This window comes from Pollachius pollachius, assembly GCF_949987615.1.
Source record: "Pollachius pollachius genome assembly, chromosome: 2".
Taxonomy (NCBI): domain Eukaryota; kingdom Metazoa; phylum Chordata; class Actinopteri; order Gadiformes; family Gadidae; genus Pollachius; species Pollachius pollachius.
Genome location: NC_136935.1, coordinates 38787483 through 38808984, shown reverse-complemented (window position 1 = coordinate 38808984; position 21502 = coordinate 38787483). Strand labels below are relative to the sequence as shown.

The 21502-nt window shown below is 46.3% G+C and overlaps 1 protein-coding gene across 1 annotated transcript in view; it reads right to left on the bottom strand.

Annotated features, from left to right (window-relative positions):
* Positions 1-1035: 1035 nt before the first annotated feature.
* bnc2 (basonuclin zinc finger protein 2) overlaps positions 1036-21502 on the bottom strand; it is a 100554-nt gene continuing 80087 nt past the window's right edge. Inside the window, exons 5-7 of the mRNA XM_079731045.1 lie at positions 12112-12660; positions 10199-11919; positions 1036-2902 (exon numbers count right to left, since the gene is read on the bottom strand). Of these exons, the coding sequence (XP_079587171.1) occupies positions 1984-2902; positions 10199-11919; positions 12112-12660 (3189 nt within the window). The 3' untranslated portion in view covers positions 1036-1983. The remainder of the gene's footprint in view (positions 2903-10198; positions 11920-12111; positions 12661-21502) is intronic.

Below are 21502 nucleotides of genomic sequence, written 5' to 3'. Positions count from 1 at the left end.
AAGTTTTGGTAAAAGACCGGGCCGTGAAAAGAGATGGGTGCCTTGTATAGTAACACGCAACACTGCTAACACATTAATTAACAAATATGAGCAACGTTTTTTTTCTTTCTTTCCTTTTCTTCGTTTTTTTTTTTTTTTACAAAAAGTAGTCTCTTATCGGTCGAAAAAAAGAAGTTAAAATCAGCCACCGAATAAATAACCCTTTTGTGTTTCTCCTCTATGACCAGTTACTGGAAATACTTGTACCTTATGATAGTCCTGCAACAAACTGCAGGATATACACCTCCGCTTTTCTTTAACTAACAGCGTGTTTGGAGCTGGCGCCAAAACTATGAAACACCAATGACAAAATTATCACAGCAAGGGATTTAAGACTCAAGTGCATCATATCAATCAAAATGGGGGTAAATATTACAGTACAACTTTAAATTGTATAATGTTTCTTCTTCTTAAGCCAACCCTCTTGTTTTGGTCACAGTTTAAGGACTATTACATTTAGTTAAGTTCATCTTTTTTATGAGTGGGGTGGGGCGTTAGCCAACTTTCTTTCTTCACCGTGTTTAAACAAGCACCATGTATCCTTGCATGACTTTGTCACAGTAACAACATGCAGTAGAAAGATCAACTGAACACAACCTCAGAACTGAATATAATGATCATAACTGGCAGCCATATTGTCCAAGACAAATTAAACAAAAATCAAAAAGATGAAAAAAGCATTTTGCAACTTGGTCAATTTTTGGTATAAAATAAAACACTTAGAAGAAACCCTCTTAGCATTTAGCTACTCACAATATGTCATTCAATCAGGGAAAAATTGGCATTATTTGTTGTGAACAATTGTTATGTGAAACTGAGCATGTGCAAACAAATAAAAAAAAAGAAAACGCAAAAGGCCCGCACATGGATGTCAAGGTACTGCAATATTCCTGGCACCGTGGCCGACAATGACCCCCAACCCCTGCTCCCCCGCCCTCCCTCGAACAACACTGCAATGTACCATTGCAAAAGTCCTCATTACAATAATATTACACATCCCCTTGTATAGATGCAAAGTGCAAAAAAAATAAATCTTGGAATTGGTACGCTAAGGCTAATAAACATAAGAGACAAAGACAAAAGAAAAACAATAGAAAAATGAAAATGGCATCAGTGTAGGAGCCTAAAAAACATGCAGGCAACCTCTGAATATCCAACGAGTAGATAAAACAAGTCACATGATATTCTTTTTTTAGTTCTCGTTCTCTGTTTAAAAATGTGTCTTTGACGCTAATATGAATGAAGCTAGTCAGATGCTACCTCTTTCTTGCCTATAGCTGGAAGTATTGTACTATACTGTAACATAAAAGAGAGAGAGAGAGAAAGAAAGAAAGAAATAAAGAAGAGAACAACCATCAATACAACTGTTTGACACCAAAAGCTTCGTCAGGACACTATTTACAACTGAAGCTTCCATGCTTTTGTAAGGGGAACCTTTAAAAGCTATCATTACACAAGTACAACAAGAAGATTTTAACTTTTTTTTCCAATACTATTATTTCTGCAGGCAAAGTCACAAATAAGGGTTTGAATAGATTTGTTTTAGAAGGACATAAGAACAAAGCAAAGGGAGGAAAGAAATCAAGGGCAAATGACCAGGGGGAAAAAAATAAATATGGAGCTATTTTGTCTTTTGTTGTTGTTTTTTTTACATCAACTCCACACTTTAGTGTCTCAAACTATTCTTACAAAGAGCGAAAGGGGAAAAGGTCAAAATGATCTTAATGTTTGGAGTACCTGGGGGGGCAGGGGGCGTGGAGGAGGAGGGGATAATCGGTGGGGTGGACGATGAGCAAGAGGAGCACAGCCATTTTGTTTGCATGGGATGACCAAAGGGCTCAATTCAACCGCTGAACTGAGGAGGAGGAGGGAGAGGAGGACAAAGAGACTTCTAAAGAGGGTTTTGCGGCGGGTTGGTGATAGTTTATGCAGTGGGTAAGTGTCTCAGTCTATTATAGTGGAGAACGGCATGTTTTTATGGAGGTTGGGATTTTGCGAGTGCCGGTTACGACTGCGCACGGAGCTGAACACCATGTTGCAGCCCAGGATTTTGCACTTGTGCATCTCGCGCAGGTGCACAGTCTTGTAGTGCACGCGCAGCGTCCCTTTGTTACTGTACATTTTGTGGCAGATGTTGCAAAGGATCCCGTTGCTGCCCCCTTGGCCTCCCCCGGTGGACGACAAGAGAATCGACGAGGAGGACATCCCCTCCTCGTCGTCCTCCTCCCTCCCTCCTCGTCCTCCTCGTCCTCTGAGTTCCACTCCTTCCTCCCCTTCCTCCCCGCGGAGCCCTCCGCCGCCGCCGCCACCGCGGTGCCTCTTGGCCCGCTGGGGGAAGTCTTCCCCGTCGCTGTTCTCCTCCCTCTCCTCCTCCACGCCGTCGTCCTCCTCGTCCTCCTCGTCCTCCAGGTCGTCCATCAGGATGCCCTCGTCGCTGGCCTCATCGGAGCCCTGCGAGGAGTGGACGCTGCCGCTGGACTCCACGCTGGAGGCCGTGCTCAGGTCCAGCACCATGTAGTCGTCGGGCGGCGGCGCCCCCCGGAAGAAGCCGTTGTGGGCGTGGTGGTGGTGGTGCGGGTTCTGGAAGCGGGGGCGGCCGAAGGGGAGGTGGGGGTACTCGAGGTGGCTGGCGGGGGAGCCTGGGTCGCGGTGGAGCCCGGCGGCGGCGGCGGCGGCGGCGGCGGCGGCCCCCAGGCCCATGCCGGCCGCCATGGCGTCCAGGCCGAAGTGGTGGCCGGCGTAGATCTTGGCCAGGAACTCGGCCCGCAGGTCCTTGGGGAGGGGCTTGAGGTGGGGGTCCAGGGCGATGTCATCCAACTCTTTGGTCAGCAGTTTGCGGTGCAGGTTGATGTTGGAGCTGTGCCTACAATTGGGGGAGAGAGACGCAGTGGGAGATAAGATGGCGGGCTTCTGCTTCGTCTACCTGATGATTAAAGTTATGGCCAAAGTAACGGAAAATAAATACATTTCCTGTACTAATTTGAAGTGTGTGTTCAATTGTGATTGAACTCCTGATCAACAACTGGAGTAAAACTTATACAATTTGGGAGTGGGGATCAGCGTAAGCCATTTGGATCCAGGCATATATACAGTATATAAATACTAGGCAGAAAGACTGCAGGCCACGGAGGGAAGAAACGGAGGGAAGCGCGCTCATCTGGCGACCAGAGAGCCAGCCACCACCGTGTTTACTGCTGTCAGCATCGCACAGCCCCCTGAATCCAATAGTCTCCAACTCAATTAAACCCTCATAGCCATGTTAGATGGGACTTGATCAATTGATTTGAGCTGTGGTAATGCGATAATAGAGCGGTGAGGGCGGGGGGGCTGGTTAGCATATTAGCACGCTCTCTGACACGGCTGTTATCACATTTTTATCATGGATCCAATCCAATAAACATAATGCTCTTGTATCAGTGTCTGGGTTTGGTTTAAACACACAAGACGTTCTATCATATAGAGTGACAAAGCCAAATACATCACAGTGAGTAGCAAAGGGGTAAAGCATGGTTGTTATTAGGGATGGTTTCTTTTCAGAATAAAAGCCATGCTGGGGAGAGCAACGGGACAGCGGCCTGACAAATCAAAATCAACAGCATTAGCTTTATCTCCATTCTCCTCTCAGAGTCCAAAGGAAAACAAACAAATGTTGACTCAGGGGAAACATTACACAATACAAGTTACGGTAATAAAAAAAAGGATTTATAAAGTTATCTAATATATGTGGAGCATACACAGGGCCCACACCCTTTATATTAAGTTGACACTTAACTAAAATAAGTGAAAAAAACGTAACGAGCAAAACAGTTGAAACGTGGAGGGATATCCATGCAGAGACGGCATGTGTGTGTTAAAAAATACGAAAGAAGCAACAGAAAAAAATAAAACACCAAAGCAAAAAGGGCCATCCTAGGGAAGACGATGCAAAAAACAAATCAAAATGGAGGCACAATGGATAGTAGAGCTTACCAGCAGTGGCAGGGTTGGTGCAGTCAAAAAGGGTCCCTTTCCTTTAATTATTTACTTCCCTATCCGACATTCTCCTGCAAGAGGTAAACATACATTCATTTGAGGGACCCTTTTCTGTTAACCAGGCAACCAGGGCCCGTCCACGCAAGCATCATCAGCACTGAGGGGAGCGGGAGAGAGAGAGAGTGCGCACCATGGCTTGTCTACGGTGCCCTATCGTATTTGTTTGTGTGTCTCTGTGTGCATCAAGGTACGCAAATGTGTGTGGGAGACACGGAAAGGGTGTGCGTGTGTGTGATTGTGTTACAGGCTCACACTCCCATACTGGGTGAGCTATATCAAAGAGACTGGTGTACATTCTCTGTTCTTTGTGTCTCTTTGATAGCAGAGTGTGTAGCTGCAGTATAATGTTAGCGTATGGCTCCTTTAGGAGAGGCTCAGTCAACGGGACGTGATTCAATACTTTGTATTCTCCTAGACAAACACCCGTACGGGTGATTGGATGCGTAGCCGATGTTCATGCTTATCACTAATAAGGAAAACCATGATGGCTGGGTTTTCAGTACACATCGGTTTTACATTCAGGTCAGGGATGCTGTGGATGATGCTCAGGTAGGCGGGTCCCTTATAATAAGTCTCCAAGTCTCTCTGTTTCTAAAATAACACACCTTCTCACTGCTAATAAGCTCCAGGCTTCCAAGGCTATATGTTAAAGTCAAACATGTTAAATGCCATGCAGTAAAGCCCCGTCCCCCTTTATGCTATCGCTATAGTATTTTATAAATACATACAGAGCTATAACAGAGATCATCACTTGTACAGCTTCATACAAAAAGAACAGACAGAACAAAACCAAAAAACAACAACCTAAATGTCAAGTGTGTTTATGAACATATATTGACCATGTCATAAATATAACTTAATGGAAATACAGTAATAAAAAGGCTTTGCCAAAGAATAAAATCCTTGCCTTGCTTATATATTCTATAAAGTGTAAACACACATTTCGCACAACAGAAGAGATTCCTCTGGTTTTTAGCAACACACATTTCAGTCACAGGCTTAGTTTCCCCACCTCCTGTCTCTAATGACGTTAGCTGCCTTCTCTTTTGGCCACTAATGTGGCCGCTAAACAAATATGGCGGTCTCATCTTCACAGAAAAACACTGAGTTGGCCTCAAAGGGGGGCGGTGATGATTTTTAACTGTGAGGACTTCCATCATCTTTAGGCTAATCTGATGTCACTTTCCCTTGGGTATCTGCATGTGTGTATTTTGTTGTGTGTGTGTGTTTCCGTGTGTGCGATGGCGACTAAATAAGTCATTTTGTAAATGAGACGAGAGGCCAAGTGGTATTAAACTGGCAGTGGAGGTTCTTTGTCTTGTCTGTCATTTGTGGCGCGTCAGGAGTTTTAAGGCGGCCGTGGGAGGAGAGAGAGGAGAGTTAATTTATCATTCTCTCTGTGACTGCTCTCTCTCTCTCTCTCTCTCTCTCTCTCTCTCTCTCTCTCTTTACCTGCTAGCATCCTGCCCAACAGCATAGACTACAGACAAATGAGTTCAGTGTGGACAGTATGTTTGTACTTATTTCAATTTTAAAGTGTAACACAGATGATGGTGTTATTAAATTACTGTAAGATATCCTCTGTATCTAAAGCTCAATAATTATATTATGAAATCATTTTTTAGCTCAAGATTTTTTGATTCTTTTAATTATGAATATATTTTGCATTTGAAGATTTTATTTTGTTACATATGTTCTCTCTGTAAATGGTGAATACTTTTTAGTTTCAGAGAGAGAAACAGAGAGCCAGAGGGAGAGACCAATAAAACAAAGAGAGAGAAAAAGAGAGAGGGGGGGGGGTGCGAAACTGAGCATATATGTGGACCACATGCTGTGAAGGGAACGAGGGGCGAGTGAGGGTGAGGGAAGACAATCACTCTGCGTTTCCCAGTGTTTCGACAGAACATCTTTTAGGACCTACTGTCGTGTTGTCAGCACAGAAAAGAGTGTGTTTTTTAAAACGATATACAGCCGACAAACTGAGCACACTGTTACTTCTCGAGAGGAGAGGGGCTCACATAAAGGATCATTAATTCACTGATGTTTTAAAAAAATGGAAAAGCTTGGCTAATAAGAGAGATGATTGCTGGTACACATGCCTTCACTGTAGTTAATCACCCAGCGGCGTACCGACGCTGCTTCTGCTGCTGCAGAGAGCATTGGCTCCCTTCAATAAATACGCAATCATTTACCACTGTTCAGCAGGCAGCCCGACACACCACAGCCATGTGTACACACTAGCACATACACACGCACAGACACACACACACACACACACACACACACACACACACACACACACAAACACACACTCACTCTCACACTCGCGAAGGGAAATACAAAATAATGGTTAGAGGGCACATCAGATTGTCCTTGTGTTATAGGTAATCTGCTCTTAATTTGCTGATTTTATAAAGAGGCCCGAGCAATTGATTTAAACTTTTTTTTATTGCCTATTTGTTTTGGTCATTGTTATCAGTGAAATACTTATTTTTTATCTGGATGATTGTGTTATACCCCGGTTACCGCATACATCATAGTAATGACCACATTAAAAACAAAAAGAAAAATCCCTGAACTTAATTTCTGACGGTGCGCTGTTTAATATTATCAGGAAAATTACTCTCTTGAAAATGACCAAATTATTTCCCTGTGTTTCCTCCTCCTCCTCGACTGCATTTTACACATATTATGTAGTTAAAGGATTACCCAGGGACACATCCTGATGAGGGTCTGGCCAGAGAACTGACCAAACTCCAACCCCCAGAATTCCTCCAGCACTTGCAATACCTTGCTCCCTTGTGTTTTGTCTCCCATTATAACCCAGCAACAGAGCCCAGCGATAATCGCTCCCATATGCTCTTCAGAATCCCTCCCCTACTGGAAGAGTGTGGAGACATTAGAACTGTTGACCCCAGATCAACACGCATTTCCTTAAAGTGTGTTGTTTTGTGTGCACGACAGCCATGGCAGCCAAGAGCTGCAGGTTCTACCGCTTAGGTTTTAAAATGGACTTCCTTTTGTTGTTTTCATATATTATAAAAATGGTGTTTTACATATTGATTTGTATATGGGACGTACAAAATATAATAGCCGCACATTGAGAATAGAATCGAAAATATGTCCTGGTTCTAGGTCATGTTGTTTCTTTTTTAAAGAACGAAGTCTTCACTCCTGATAGCTTTCTTCATTTTAAGCTACAATATCATTTTAGTTTGAACTCATTCCCGGAAGACCCTACAATAAATATTGTTTATTTTCTATCTCCACATCAATCAATTATTTGTATCTTCTTTTTTATGTCAAGACATTTTCCCAAATGTCTGTTAGAATTCCAAATATCTTTTGTGCATAAGATGACATAAACAGAGAACACAGCTATTTGTGCAATAGGTCCATAACATGTTCATTATGTGTACTGTTACTTCATTAACTAGACAAGGCTGCGGTCCGCCCCGGCACTAAGGTCTCTTTAGCCAGAGGAGGCCATCTGTATCAGCGCCATAAGAGGGATACCTGCTGATAAGCAGAGTCCTGATTTCCTCAGCCAGTAGCTTGTGTTTTTGTGTTAAAGAGACTTTCTAGCTACGTTGCCAGCTAATGAAGCTGTTGTGCTGTCTCTGACTACTCCTAGATAGCACTACACTTCCTGTCATGCTAATAAGCCCCCATAAACCTTCTGGGGGGATCGCCACTCGTTTCAGCGCTCCGATAAGTAGAGTGTGTGTTTTATACAGAACGACAGTCAGGAGACTCATTTATGAGATAAAATGTACACAGAAACAAATAATTATTCTACGTAATCTGTATGCACTTGTGTATGCGTGTGTGTGTGTGTGTGTGTGTGTGTGTGTGTGTGTGTGTGTGTGTGTGTGTGTGTGTGTGAGTGTGTGTGTATATATATGTATGCTTGTGTGGAAATCTTTCTGTGTTAGTGTTTGTGTGTTTTTGCAAATCTGTGTGTGTGTGTGTGTGTGTGTGTGTGTGTGTGTGTGTGTGTGTGTGTGTGTGTGTGTGTGTGTGTGTGTGTGTGTGTGTGTGTGTGTTTGGGCTCATGTTTGAGCGTATACCTGATAGTGGATGCGTGCTTGCGTTTGTGTTCACATGCATGCACCCATACATTATTCTGTATCTGCCTACGTGTGTATGCCGGAGTGTGCCTGCAGCCTGTGTGTGTGCCCATATGTGAGTGCCTGTGCCCGAGTGTTTGTGTGTGCGTGTGTGTGTGTGTGTGTGGGTGTGTGTGTGTGTGTGTGTGTGTGTGTGTGTGTGTGTGAGGTGTGTGTTTGTCTGTGCGTGTGTGTGTGCAGGTATCTGGGAGAGCAGGTACACGTGTAGGAGACAGCAGGCCTGTCGTGCCTCAGGCTAACTCTGTCCCCGAAGCATCGTCAGGAGATGGAAGCCAACCAATGGCGCGGCGGCGGTGCTAAGCTAAGCTGCGCCGCGTCAAGGCAGCGCTTTAATAACGCTTCCTGTCATCTCCCTGCTGTTGCCACAGCTGTGTCAGGTGAACAGCGTGAAGGCAACGCGGCTTATGTTAACTCCGCTGTTTTTTTGTCTTTCCTTTCTCATCTCCTCCTCCTCCTCTCATCCCCCACTCTCTACTCCTTCCTCTCCTTCCCTCCTCCCTGATCCAGGGCAGAAGCCAGAGAAGTCACCTGCTCTGTTTACCGGCGGCTAATGAACATGCAGTGGCAGGAGCAGATGCCACTCTCACGAGGAACTTAATAAAAGTTCAGGGTGAGAGGTGGGGTGAGGGACATTTGTCTATGGATGAGACGGATGATTCGCTATCTGTGAATCTTTGAGTTGCCAATTACCTGGAGATAAGGGAGACAAGAGCGCGGTAGTTGGCTTGGAGGGGGGATGTAGCTTTGGAAGTTGTTCTGCATCAAATGAATGTGTCAACTGCCGGAGACTTTTTACAGACACTGAAAGATACTTTAGTTTCATCCCACAATTTCCCCCCCTAGAGGAGTTGGCTGCTTGCGTTTTCTTCCCGGTTACTGGTTGGTTCCCATGCTAGTCTGAACACATGAAATATTTTCTCATGCTGGGAATCTAAGAGGGGTGGATTTCACTTTGAGGCACAAGGTTGAGGCAATGGAATATGATACTCTGTACGTCATCAGGTCGAAAAGAGGAGCAATTCTACTATTTTAAGACTTTTCAATCATTTTAAATTACTTTTACACAAATAATACTGTTATGGTTCTGCTGCTGTAACTTGCTTCACGGATTCCACTACTTATACTCCATACTTTATACCTGTCTTACTATATACAAGTTTATATTGGACAGGGTTATTTGCGTGACTTTGAATGAACGGTTCAACATCTTCAACCATGGCTTGGCTAAAGAAACAAACACAGCTAGCAACTCCTCTGGGAGATGCTAGGCCAAGTGGTATATACGTAATATAATATGCCCCCAGCATGTGTTACTGAACCAAACTGCTACCAGTGCAGCTACCGTTTATTTCAAGGGCAGTGTGTGTGTGTGTGTGTGTGTGTGTGTGTGTGTGTGTGTTTGGAGACGATAAGTGCTAACAAGCCCAGGTGAGTGGGGCTAGATTCAACTCCAGACGCGTTAATAAATGCAGCGGTTTGACAGACCTCCGTCTCGTATGTTAAAATATGCACCTTCACCTACCTGCCAGTGACAAGGTGAGGGGAGTGCAGGTAAATAACACACAGCTGTCCTACAGGGGCATGCTTGTGGACAAGTAGGTTTGTGTGTCAGTGTATGTTCCTGTATGTGTGCGTGTGTGTTTGTGTGTGTGTGTGTGTGTACAGTTTTTCATCGTACTGACACGCTTTCTGTACTTTGACTTGACAAGGTGCTGTGTGTCACTGAATCTATCTCTTAGTAATTAATTAGCTCAACAGCTGTTGAGAGACATACTTTATCTAGTTAAGTTGAACTAAGTATTGCAACTATGCAAAGATACTTCTAAATGAAAGATACAACTATGTGTGTCAAAAAAAAAAAAAAAACGATTAACCCTTCCGATTTACTCAGATTTACCTGCCGTTTACATTAATAACAAAAAAACATGATAAATAATAACAACGTAACATTTACACAGGGGACTTTCAAGCTTGGCGCTTCTCACGTTTTAACTAACCTGTCTCGGCTCCGTCGGGAGGGGAAGGCGGCGTTGCAGCCGGCCACGGTGCACACGTGCATCTCCTTGAGGTGGACGTTCTTGTAGTGGAGCTTCACGCTGTAGGAGCTCTTGAAGCTCTTCTTGCACACGTAGCAGATCTTGGGGTCGGGGCTGGAGCACAGGTCCCCCTCCGGCGACTGCGACGGCGGGAACTTGGGCGGGCTGGCGCCGTACGCCATGGAGGAGATGAAGCTCTCGTGCAGCGCCGCCATGCTGGCGGCGGCGGCAGCGGCCGCCATGCCCCCGTTGTAGAGGCCGTACTGGCTCATGCAGAACATGTCGTAGGTGGGGTCGGCCAGCTCCTCCTTGATCTTGACGGGGGGCTGGTGAGGGGACGGCGACGACCGGCTCTTGTCGTCCATCTCGCTCCTCATGTGCGCGTCCTCTTCCTCGTTCTCCTTGTCCAGACCGTGTCCTCCGTGGCGGCCGTGCTTGTCCTCCACCTCCATCATCTCGTCCCGGTAGAACATCTTCGACTCGGAGGTTTCCGATTCGTTCTCAAAGTCTCTCTCGTGGTCCTGGTCCTCGGAGGTGAAGCTGTCCATGCAGCGCAGCTCCCCGGAGCCCCTGAGGTCGTTGCCGCTCCTCGTCTCGCTGCAGGGACCCTCTCTGCACTCGTCTTCGTTGTGCCTGATCATGCCCCTGAGGGCCAGGCCGGGGCTCATCTCGTCCTGAGAAGGGGACTGGTGTCCACTTCCACCGCTGTGGTTCCCGCTGCCGCTGCCATTGTTTTTGATACTGTTGCAGTTCCCGTTGATCTTCACGTGGTTGTGGAGAAGGGAGGCGGGGTGGTGGTGGTGATGATGGTGCATATCGTCATCATCGTCTTCGTCCTTGTCATCATAATCATCCGCCACGTCGATCACTTCCTTCTCGATCTTCACCGGCATGCTGGACTTACGCGGCTTCTTCTTAGGCATGGGGTCACTGTTTACACTGATGGGTTCCTGGATGCCACAGGGAGTGGGCATGCGATGGGACATGGGCCCGGCATCAGACATATGAGGATGGTTACTCTTGTGGGAGGCGGCAGCTGCAGCAGCTAACATATTCTGCTGCTGGTCCATGAGGGAAGTGCTGTTGGGGTTGTTTGGCAGGATGGGACTGGTTGGCAGTGACACTGGAGGGCTGACCAGGTCTGCGGGGGACAACAACGTACGATAGAACGGGGGCACGGGCTGGACTGGCTGCACTGACTTCAGGGATGGGAACACCAATGGACCCTGCAGGGGTGAGTGAAGAATAGGGTCTAATGGCGGAGTGGTGAAGCCCAAGGGTGGCCTTCCGGGACTGGTTAAACTAAAGCCACCGCTCTTGTTGGAGGAGATGACAGGTGTACCCGATGAGTTTGACCGGATGAGGTCCTTGTCCCGATTGTTGCGCAGCATTGGCATGTGTAGCCGGGGGTTGGGGTTGGCGCTATGGCGGTTGCGGCTCCGCAAGGAGCTGAAGACCATGTTGCAGCCCTCGATGGTGCAGCGGTGCTTGATCTTCAGGTGCACGGCGTTGTAGTGGATCTTCAGAGTGCCCTTGTCGTAAAAGGTCTTGCCACAAGAATTGCAGCAGACACGGCCCTTGCGGGAGGTAGAGCCCATGCGGCGCATGCGGTGCATCTTGGAGGAGAAGGAAGAATGGGTGATGGACTTGGACTGCTCACTCTTCACGAAGTGGTGATGGACCTGGTGGTCACTCAGGTTGTGGGGCTGCTGCTGGTTCTGGGGCTGTTGCGAGCCCTGCTGCTGCTGCTGCTGCTGTGGTTGTTGTTGATGTTGATGCTGCTGGAGCTGTGTCTGCTGCTGCTGCTGCTGCTGCTGCTGCTGCTGCTGCTGTTGTTGCTGCTGGGCTTGTTGTGTGGAAGGGGTAGGCGAGATGGGGGAGGCCCGGTTGCTGGACTCCGTCTTGGGTTCGATGTTGCTGTTCATGCCGCCCAGGGGTCCACGACTTGGGCTCTGACCCGTGCGAAAAGGGGAAAGGGACACCTCGGATTCACTGCTCTCCACCTGCTCACTCTGGTTTGGGAGGCTGGGTTCGCGTAGCCGCAAGGCAGACTGCTCCATGGGCAGGCCATTGGGGGGAAGGCCTAGCATGGGGGCCGAGACTGGGTTGATATACTGGAAGGGAAGCAGGAACGCCAGGCTGTTGGGAATATTCTCAAAGTGATGAATGCTGGAGGGGCTACTGTTCTCCATATGCGTCAGGAGACCGGGGCTACGACTGCGATTGTTGCTTTCAATGAATGTCCTTATCCCGGAGTCCGTCTTGGAAGAGGGAACGGTAACCGCCTGACCTTCCTTCTCTTGAATTGCCATAAGCTCCACGATTGATTTGGTCTCACCAAAGCGTAGGAATTGCTGCAGGGTGATAATCTCCTCTTCTCGGGACATGATGGACCAGCGGTCCAACACTTTGCCTGCAGCATCCTAGAGGGCCAAAAGGAGACAAGAGAGAAGACAAACACACACAAAACATTATTGATTGTGCATAATCAGTGAGAGTAGAGGATAAAGTTGGGGTGAGCTGCTCTCTACATTAAATTCAAAAGGCCCTTAAGCGATAAGAAAATGTAGCTTTGTCTAAAAAAGTCTTTCCACCATTGTCTCCATGTCCCAAACACCCCACAAGGCTTGCTTATTTACTTCAGATCACCGATATGAATAATGCCACTCATCAGATTCCTAAAGAAGAGTAAGGGTGTAAGGAAATTTAGAAAATGGAGGCGGACCTATTAACAGTCTCTGTAAATGTAGTTAGTAGAAAGACTGACAGAAAACAGATTTGCAAAAGCAGTGAACCTTCGCTGAGACTCCCTCTGTACAATCACTCCCCCTCTACTTTTATTTACATCTGTGTCAGACCGAGAAAAAAAACACAAGCTTACATAGACATGCTATCATAATTATGCATGGTTTTAATCTCTAGCTGGCAGGTGTTGTTCTTAGTGTCCCCTAACTCTGGCTAGTGTTAAGACATTCATAAAGGAAATCTCAGGCTAATTAAAGGTCCTCTAACAAGACACCTTAGATGTTACTCTGTTGTTGAATAGCCACTCATTAAACAGGCAATGGATAAATCTTTCCTATCTTTAATGTTAATGAGCTTCACAGGGTCACATCTTGTTTAACAATTAATATTAATAGAAAATGGTCCATTGTATTAATGATGTTCTTTGAAAATATATGTTATTTTGTTCAAAGTGGCTACTTAGAAAAAACATTTATAAGGTAATGAATGAGGTATTGTCAGTGTATGTCTTTTACGATCCTTGATGTTTCCTAATCCTGTTTTGGAGTGTGCTTGTGTGGGAAACAAACGTCCATGTTTCTTCCAGACACTAGAAATGTTCCCATGAGAGGCTCCTTTGAGAACATCATTCTGAAGGAGCACTTTCTTGGCCGGCTTCTTCTCGGGATGCTTTTGTTAATGACTGAAATATGAAATGCTTTGACTTCTTTGAAACTAGCCCAGTGCCAAGCATCAAACCGTTGCAATGAATTCTGGGAGAATAATCTTGGCATGGTCTGAAACCTGGGCTTGCAGGCGGGTTTGCGTGTCAAATACTTGACCCACTGCATTTGTCCCCTAGTGACAATCAACTTTTTCCCTCCAAAAAACCGAAGTGAAACAACTTCTGAAATGTATTTTGACTTTGAGATGTGGAAGATATGCATAAAGCGGAGATGAACACAAACGGCAATCAGTTAACACAACCTCTTACGCTACAAGATGCAAGTCGCTTCGGGGGTGGGGGGGCTGGGCGAGCTACACAAAGGAATGATAATTAGTCACAGAGATACTGCAATCATTTTGTATGTGCTCTACCCTGCTAGGACCTATGAAAGATAAATGACTACTCTTCCGAGTTAAAAGCTGGAAAAACCAACATCAGAAATCATAAAGGGGCCTGTAAGGAGAAAAACTGAAAATAAATGTTTAAAGAGAGACAGTGGAAGGAGAAGAAGGAAAACAAAACAAAATGAAGGCTGTATAAAGAAGACAGGGAGTTGTTCATGGGCTTCACATCATGCCCACAGATAGATTCTTTAGAGATCAAACTTCAATAGACACCAGGGTATTTGTTGTTAAATATACATTAAAAAACATTTTACACTTTCATTCTGTGTATGCACTGTTTTTTTCTTCTTTTTCCCGGAGGCAGAACTTTAAATTCCAGCCTATGCACTATTATTTTTATGCTTTATAGCCATTTGGCCATTTGTACTTCCATTATATTTAATTGAAACAAAAGATGAAAATGAAAGCAAATTCAAAAGAATCACTAAAATGAACATTTCACGAGAAATACTTACAAAGTAAAGACGTCTTTCTTTGTGCTACAGCATCATAATTGTAGTGATATATAATAACTAGGAGCCATGGAGGTTGATACATGTCATCATACAATTTTACTCTGAAGCTGCACCCTGTCCTGGTTTATGATGACATACGTGTCTGTTAATAATCATTAATAAATCATATTCCAGAATACATGCCTGACCTAAACTGCACTCGTGAGATATTTCATCTTTTCGCTTCTTCATTCTTTTCCCTCTAAAGAGAATCTGAGTCGTTGTGTTTTCAAATCAACACCCTTACAGATCATTTAAAGATTATCTTTGTATTTTTGAAGGGTGTGATCAGCCATTGACCTCAAGTGAATAGAAAAGAGAAACAAGGAGAAGACATTTTTGCAAGTGTTGAATGAGACAAAAGCATTTGTGTACTCTGGATTTTATTTTTGTATTCTTCCACATTGAAAGTGGAGTTAGAGTCGATTGCCAGCATTTCGATATTTCGATGCACTAAATAACAAATAACAAATGCAAATTTTCTCCTCCATCTCACATAAAGTAATGTAATGGACCCTGGTACAGAGATACGGCCCCTTGCAGGGCCCTTGCATACATGTCCATAGATATATCCAGCGCTATAACTCCTGAGCTCTGTCTTTCGGCTAATTAAGAACGGAAGATGTGCACGTATGGGAATGAGAGTATGTATAGCGCACAGTGTTTGCAGACAAACACAGGTCCCTGCAGTCCTTGCCTATGTCTCATTCCCCACTTTTTGCATTAGCCTCGCGATGCCACAAGAGTAACAAATATGCCATTAGAAGCACTTTTACAAGTAGGCACTCATCTTCCAATTAGCTTAATGTGCCCCTCCTTCCTCCTGCATTTTCCCCGCCGTTTTCCCACCTCCCTTTTGCATTCTCCCTCCAGTAAAATCTCATTAATCCACACCCTCCCCCTCACCTCCCCGAGCGCTATGACATATCAGTCTGTCATTATGCATCCCAGAGTCCTTTAAACAACACAGCTAAGCCTCTGTTTGCCAGGTTAATGACTGTTAGCCAATAATTACAGCAGAGACCATGGGGTGCACACTTTATCTGTGAGACAGCCCGCTGCCGTTAGTTTATCTGAGCTGCTCACCTCCGTGTCACTTAGAATGAATCTGTCCAGAGATGTATTTATTCATCTCAGCCGTCCTGCCACTGAATGTTTAATTCCTCCGCAGCGGCCGCGGCTAATACGGTCACGGGAGCGTGTAAATGGCGTAGGTGGGGTGTTCGACAGGCGACCTAACTTGGTACCTTGACAAGAAGGGATGAACAAATGATGGCTTGTTGTTTTGTGTGTGAGGGCACCGCAGGCCAGCGTCAGCTTAAACAAAGGCAGGCAATTATCTAATTAGCCGGACGTGTAGTTGTGCTGTGTTTACGGCCGGGGTATGTGTGCGCTGTCAGGCGGGGATTGCATTAAGGATTAACAACAGGACGTATACTTTCTTTCCCACTGATCACCACACATCAAAATAAATGACAAAGTCTATTTGGCAAAGGAATGGAGAGAGTTGTAAAACTACAAGTAAGCGTTACTCAAGCTGGTAGTCTCTACAGGGTTTGGGTTGTGTACAAAGGAACACTCTTCTCTTCTCTCTTCTTTCCTCTACATACACAGTGCTATGCTCTTCCTGTGCAGGATAGTGTCCATCCCGGATGTTCATGTCCACCCCCCCTCAGGGTCAGAACAGTGTGACCAACCGATCATTAGGCAGTATCACTCGCTTTTCCAAGAGGAGGACCGGCTCTCACAATGGCAAAGCAAACCATGGGAACCACATTGATCCGCCAATCACCTCGCAGCTGATGCGATCCCCACTGAGCCCCCCGGAGAATCCCCCATTGATCCCCGAGCCTGGTCTCAGATCCACGTCTCGGGCAGAAAGCCGCTCTATCCCCGCGCTCGCCACTTCAAGGGGAGGTTAACCAGTAGTTCCTTGTGATCTGAGAAGGTCTTGAACCTTGCCGTGTCCTCTTCCTCATTCTGTTTCCCCCCGGCCCCCTCCACCATCACTACAGCCCTCCATGAATAATGCATGGCGGGCTAGTGGCGAAGGAGTGCCACAGAGGGGGTGGACATTGGGTGGGGGGGGGGAGTAGGGAGGAAGGGCTGGAGCACAAAGCCCTCCGCCTGGAGCCATCACATCAGAGTGCCAGGGCTCCACAACATCTACGCTCTGGTTGGCTCCCATGGCGCCGGTCAGAGGTCATTTGTGAACAACAATCTGCAGTTTTTTCATCAGCCTCTCCTCCTCCACGGTGACTGCTTTGACTCCCACAGGGGAGTCGATATGTCCAGATGTAGGCGGAGGGTGTTTATCAGAACAGTAGAGGTTAAGAATCGGCATCAGCGATCGGGGTGAACACAATGCTCTTGCTGAATACATCAAAGGAACTTTGTGCCTGGTGTGGCACTGGGCACGGAGTATTGGAATAAACATTAACAGCAATGTAGGACCCCATAGTATTATCTTATTATAATCGTATTCCTCTACAGTTTGTTTCAAAGAAGTTATAAGGTCTTCTAGACTTTACGTCACTTCCATGACATCTCACTATCATTCTAGTTTCTTTGCCACACTGGCATAACATGTCATGAATGACACCTCATAGGTTTATAGAGGAGGATCTGATTCATAAACAAGCCTTGGAGGATTGATTGAGGAATATGGATGGTCCTTGGTGAGTTTTGATTACCGACATAGGCCATCTATAAAACATAACTAACATGTTCACGTGTGCTTGATTTAATAAGTCCACAAATGGCCGTGTGTGCGTTTCTCCCTTCCCTTATTAGCGTGAGGAGCAGATCTCTTCTCAGGTTTGATTTCTCGTCTGTTATTTAATTAAGGTCCATGCAGAGGGGCCATGTCTTGGTCAATATTATGCTCATCAGTGCCAGAGAGGGGTGCTTACTGGACTCTGGCTTGAGTGAATGTGATGAGGCCACAGGCTTAACTCGGCCAGACACAGTGATCAACCAACCAGCCCCCGAGATACTCCCCCCACCCCACCCCTGCCTTCACCACACAACCTGATTTAACTCAAGGCTTTGGTTAAAAATTCATGGGCCCCTGTGTTAGCTGTTGCTAAGGGCACACTAATCGACAGGAGTGAGATATATAGCGCAGCTGCAGACTGCAGGAGCCCAGCGTGGCTTGGGTCGGGGAGATGTTTCACCAAATATAACCAGAGGGTGAGTCACAGTCTGGCAATCCCTGAAGACCAGGTGGTGGCTAGTAAACAGCTCTCCTCCTCCCTTTTTTTTTGTATGCGTCTTTCTCTCTCGCTTAAAAAAATAAAATGGTCGATAACAAAGGCTCTTGTAACCTACGCTTCAACCCTCCTCCCTTTCTATCCCCCATCCCAGCCATCGCTGGCTACCTTTGGCTTTTAAAGCTTAACACCCCCCCTTTGCATCGTTCTTTCAAAGCGGTCAAAGGACAGTCCTTTGGCCCTGGCCCAGCCGAGGTGCAGATGGGGATGATGCACATGGAAGCCATTTCCTGGGCCCCGGTTGGGGTGGTGGTGGTGCTGCTGCTGCAATGATGCGGTTCTGCAAGTTCAGACCCTTGCCAATAACCGTCCCCGTGGCCTTTAAAACCTGAGGACTTTCTGGCCGCCCCAACTGATCTATCGACATCCCTGCCTCTGTTCAAAAGCCATCCACCATAACATTGGAATCCCCCCAACCCCACCCTACTCCACCACCAGGCCAGCTACGACCACGGTCAGCAGGTGAACCCTCGTCAGACTCTGGTGTGGGTCTCAGACGGGAATGGCCTCCTGGAAGAAGAACAAGGAGGAGGCGGAGGAGCAGGAGGAGGCGGTGGAGGAGATGGAGGCTCGGAGGCAGAAGGAGCCGCTAGGGAGTGCCTGATGGTTTACATTAATTGAGGATGATTCCTGTGATCTGCTAGGGTTCTGCCGCGGCAGCCAGGGCCGACCTGGGTCTGGGAGACAGATGTGGGGGCCGCTGTGCTTCCCCCAGGGCCGATGGAAAGCAGCGAGGCGGCTGAGAAATGGCCTGTCTGTCCGGGGGATGGGGGGTGGGGGGTTGAGGGGAGGGGCTGGGTGGACGATGGTGGGGTGAGGTGAAATTGTGTGACGACCTCCTTTTTCTCTTTCTCTCTCCCTCTTGTATCACATCTCTTTTGTCTTGATTACTATTTTGGCAAGGAGCTGGTGAAGAAAAAGGTGCATTAACATATGCTCACAATTTGCTCCCTGGCCACATGGGAGGGTATTTGTGTTGTGCTGAAGTTGTTCCATAACCGCACACTATTAAAAGCTGTGAACAGAGAGCGGGGCCTGCAGAGGAGTCGCAAACACAAAAAAGTATAAAAATACAAAAATCAATGAGGCCTTATAAGGCAGGCGGGGTAATCCTGAAAACATGTTTTTGTAGAAGGTTTTGTCGAGGTGTTGCACAAGGCGATTTGAATGTGTCAAAACACTTGCAACAACACAATATATTGGTCAACGGTAATGTCAAGCATCATCGAATTTGTTGCATAAACAGCTGTTCTTTTTAGATGTCCTTAAAATGATAAGTTAAAAGGAAGCCGAATCTAACGCTGAATTTAAAGCAACACTCAAGTTGCAATAATGCTAAATCTAAAAATAAATCGACAACCCTCCCCAAAATAAGAAGCTACAAACAATCTAAAAATAAAAATGAACTCAGAGAGTTGTGAGTTGTTTTGGTTGAGTTTGAAGCGGAGACAGAGGTGTCTATAACACTAACACACTGCATTAAAAGACACCCCCTCCGCCTTCCCTGACTCTCTACTGTGTTTTGTGCTAGCCAGCGCACAGGGCTGAAAGAGAATAAGCTAATGGACTCTTTACTTAATGTGATCAGAGTCATTATTGACGTGCTGCCAGGAAGATGCAAGACCATTAACTCAGCCTCTCTGTCTCTGCACACCCTCCCTTACAACTCACTGCTTGGCTGTGCAGTATTTCACCGCTTCCCTCTGTCTGATTCAAACACACACACACACACAAACACACACGCACACACACACACTCAGCCCGTCCACGCGCTGCACTAATGGGTGTAATACGGGCCTGCTTAAAGTCCTCTGCACCCATGCAATGCTAAGGGAAAGGAGTAAGAATGTCTTAACAATCTACGCCACAGACACTCATGTCTGTGCAGCTGAATACCTTTCATCCACATTTGTGCTTTGATTTTATATCTATACTTTTACCACACCAAATATCTATATTGTATATATATATATGTATATATATATATATATATATATATATATATATATATATATATATATATATATATATATATATATATATATATATATATATAAGTACAGCTCATATGTGTGTACCCCTCTCAGGACAAGTCCTGAAAGCCTGCCAACGTGCTCTGGAGGAAGGTAGGCTTGACCTTGGTATCATATGCATGTTTAAACATGATTGGGGTGGGTGAAACATGAGCCCAGGCAGGTACAGTCAGACCAGCAGTAGTGGGTCTCTCTGGTGTATAGCAGGCCTGTGTGGGAGGCTGGCTGGCATGGGGATTGGCCCATTCGTCTTGAGGCGGGTGGATGCCAGTGTGGCTGCAAGGTGATTTACACTGCTGGCCCGGCCCTTGTGCCAGAACACATCTACCCCTGTGGCCTGTGGCCTCCTACAGCCAGCAACCCAGACCGTGTGTGTGTGTGTGTGTGTGTGTGTGTGAGTATGTGTGTCTGTGTGTGTGTCTTTCTGTCTGTCCATCTGTCTCCCTGCATATGTGTGTTTTTTGAAGGGGAGTGGGTACATGTGTATCTGTGCCTATGCGTGAGTGTGTGTGTTTCTGTGTGTGTGTGTGTGTGTGTGTGTGTGTGTGTGTGTGTGTGTGTGTGTGTGCGTGTGTGTGCAAGCGTGTGTGTGTGTGTGTGTGTGTGTGTGTCTGAGTGTGTGTGCGTTTTTATGCTGATGATGTGAGACTAACAGGAAGTCCTGCTGCCCTCTCTGGAGGCATGGTTCCAGGTCTCTGGACCTGTCTACTGTCATGAGCCCCACTATCGTGATTACCCACTGCAAACATAAACATCATTACCATCTGCCTGCTGTAACTTATATACCCAGAAAAGCTCCAGACCATCAAAACACGCAGAACCTAGAACAATAACAAAGAACCCTAAAGTTTGGTAACGTTTTTCAATCCACATTTTCTTTTTCTTCTGCCTTTTCCTCGTCCGTCTATCAGCGTAAGCCAACGCATAATAATGCAGCTGAATACCTACGGTTTGGGATGTTGACGGCCAAACCAAATTTTATTTCGATTTATTTGAAAATCGCCGTTTGCGACGGGGAGACGGCCGATGGGCGCGGGGAGAGATGAGAGGCAGGGGAGACGAAATAAACCAAGGTTTGAGCGAGACGCGGCCGAACAGGGGACGATGGGGCGGGTCACCCAAGATTGCGCGAGGGCTAGTGTAGCGGAACAGATGTTTGATCCATGCAACATCTGGACTGCAACACACTCAATCCATTTCACTCATCATTTTTTTTTCATTTTATCTTTTTTGATTCACCGACCCTCCTGGGACAATAAACTCTCCCGCTCCCTCCCTGTGATCCACCGACCAAAAGACATCACATTCCCACATACCTCACACTACCCATGAAGAGCAGCACCAGGGCAATACAAGGTCCCGGTGCATCTGTGCTATTCACACTCCCCCCCCATCCACCTAAACTTGTACTAGCACTGACTGCCTTTAGAGGAGGTTCATCACGTGTGTATATTTTACAGCCCCCAGAGGGGTCACGTATATATTCCCGTCTATAAACCTGCGTTTTGCTCCACCAACGCGCTTGAAGCGAGAATCACCGCGGCAACAGGCAGCTCCGTAGATCGCTGTCACTCTAATGGTTGTGGGCCCTGCGAGAGTCGTACGGACCTT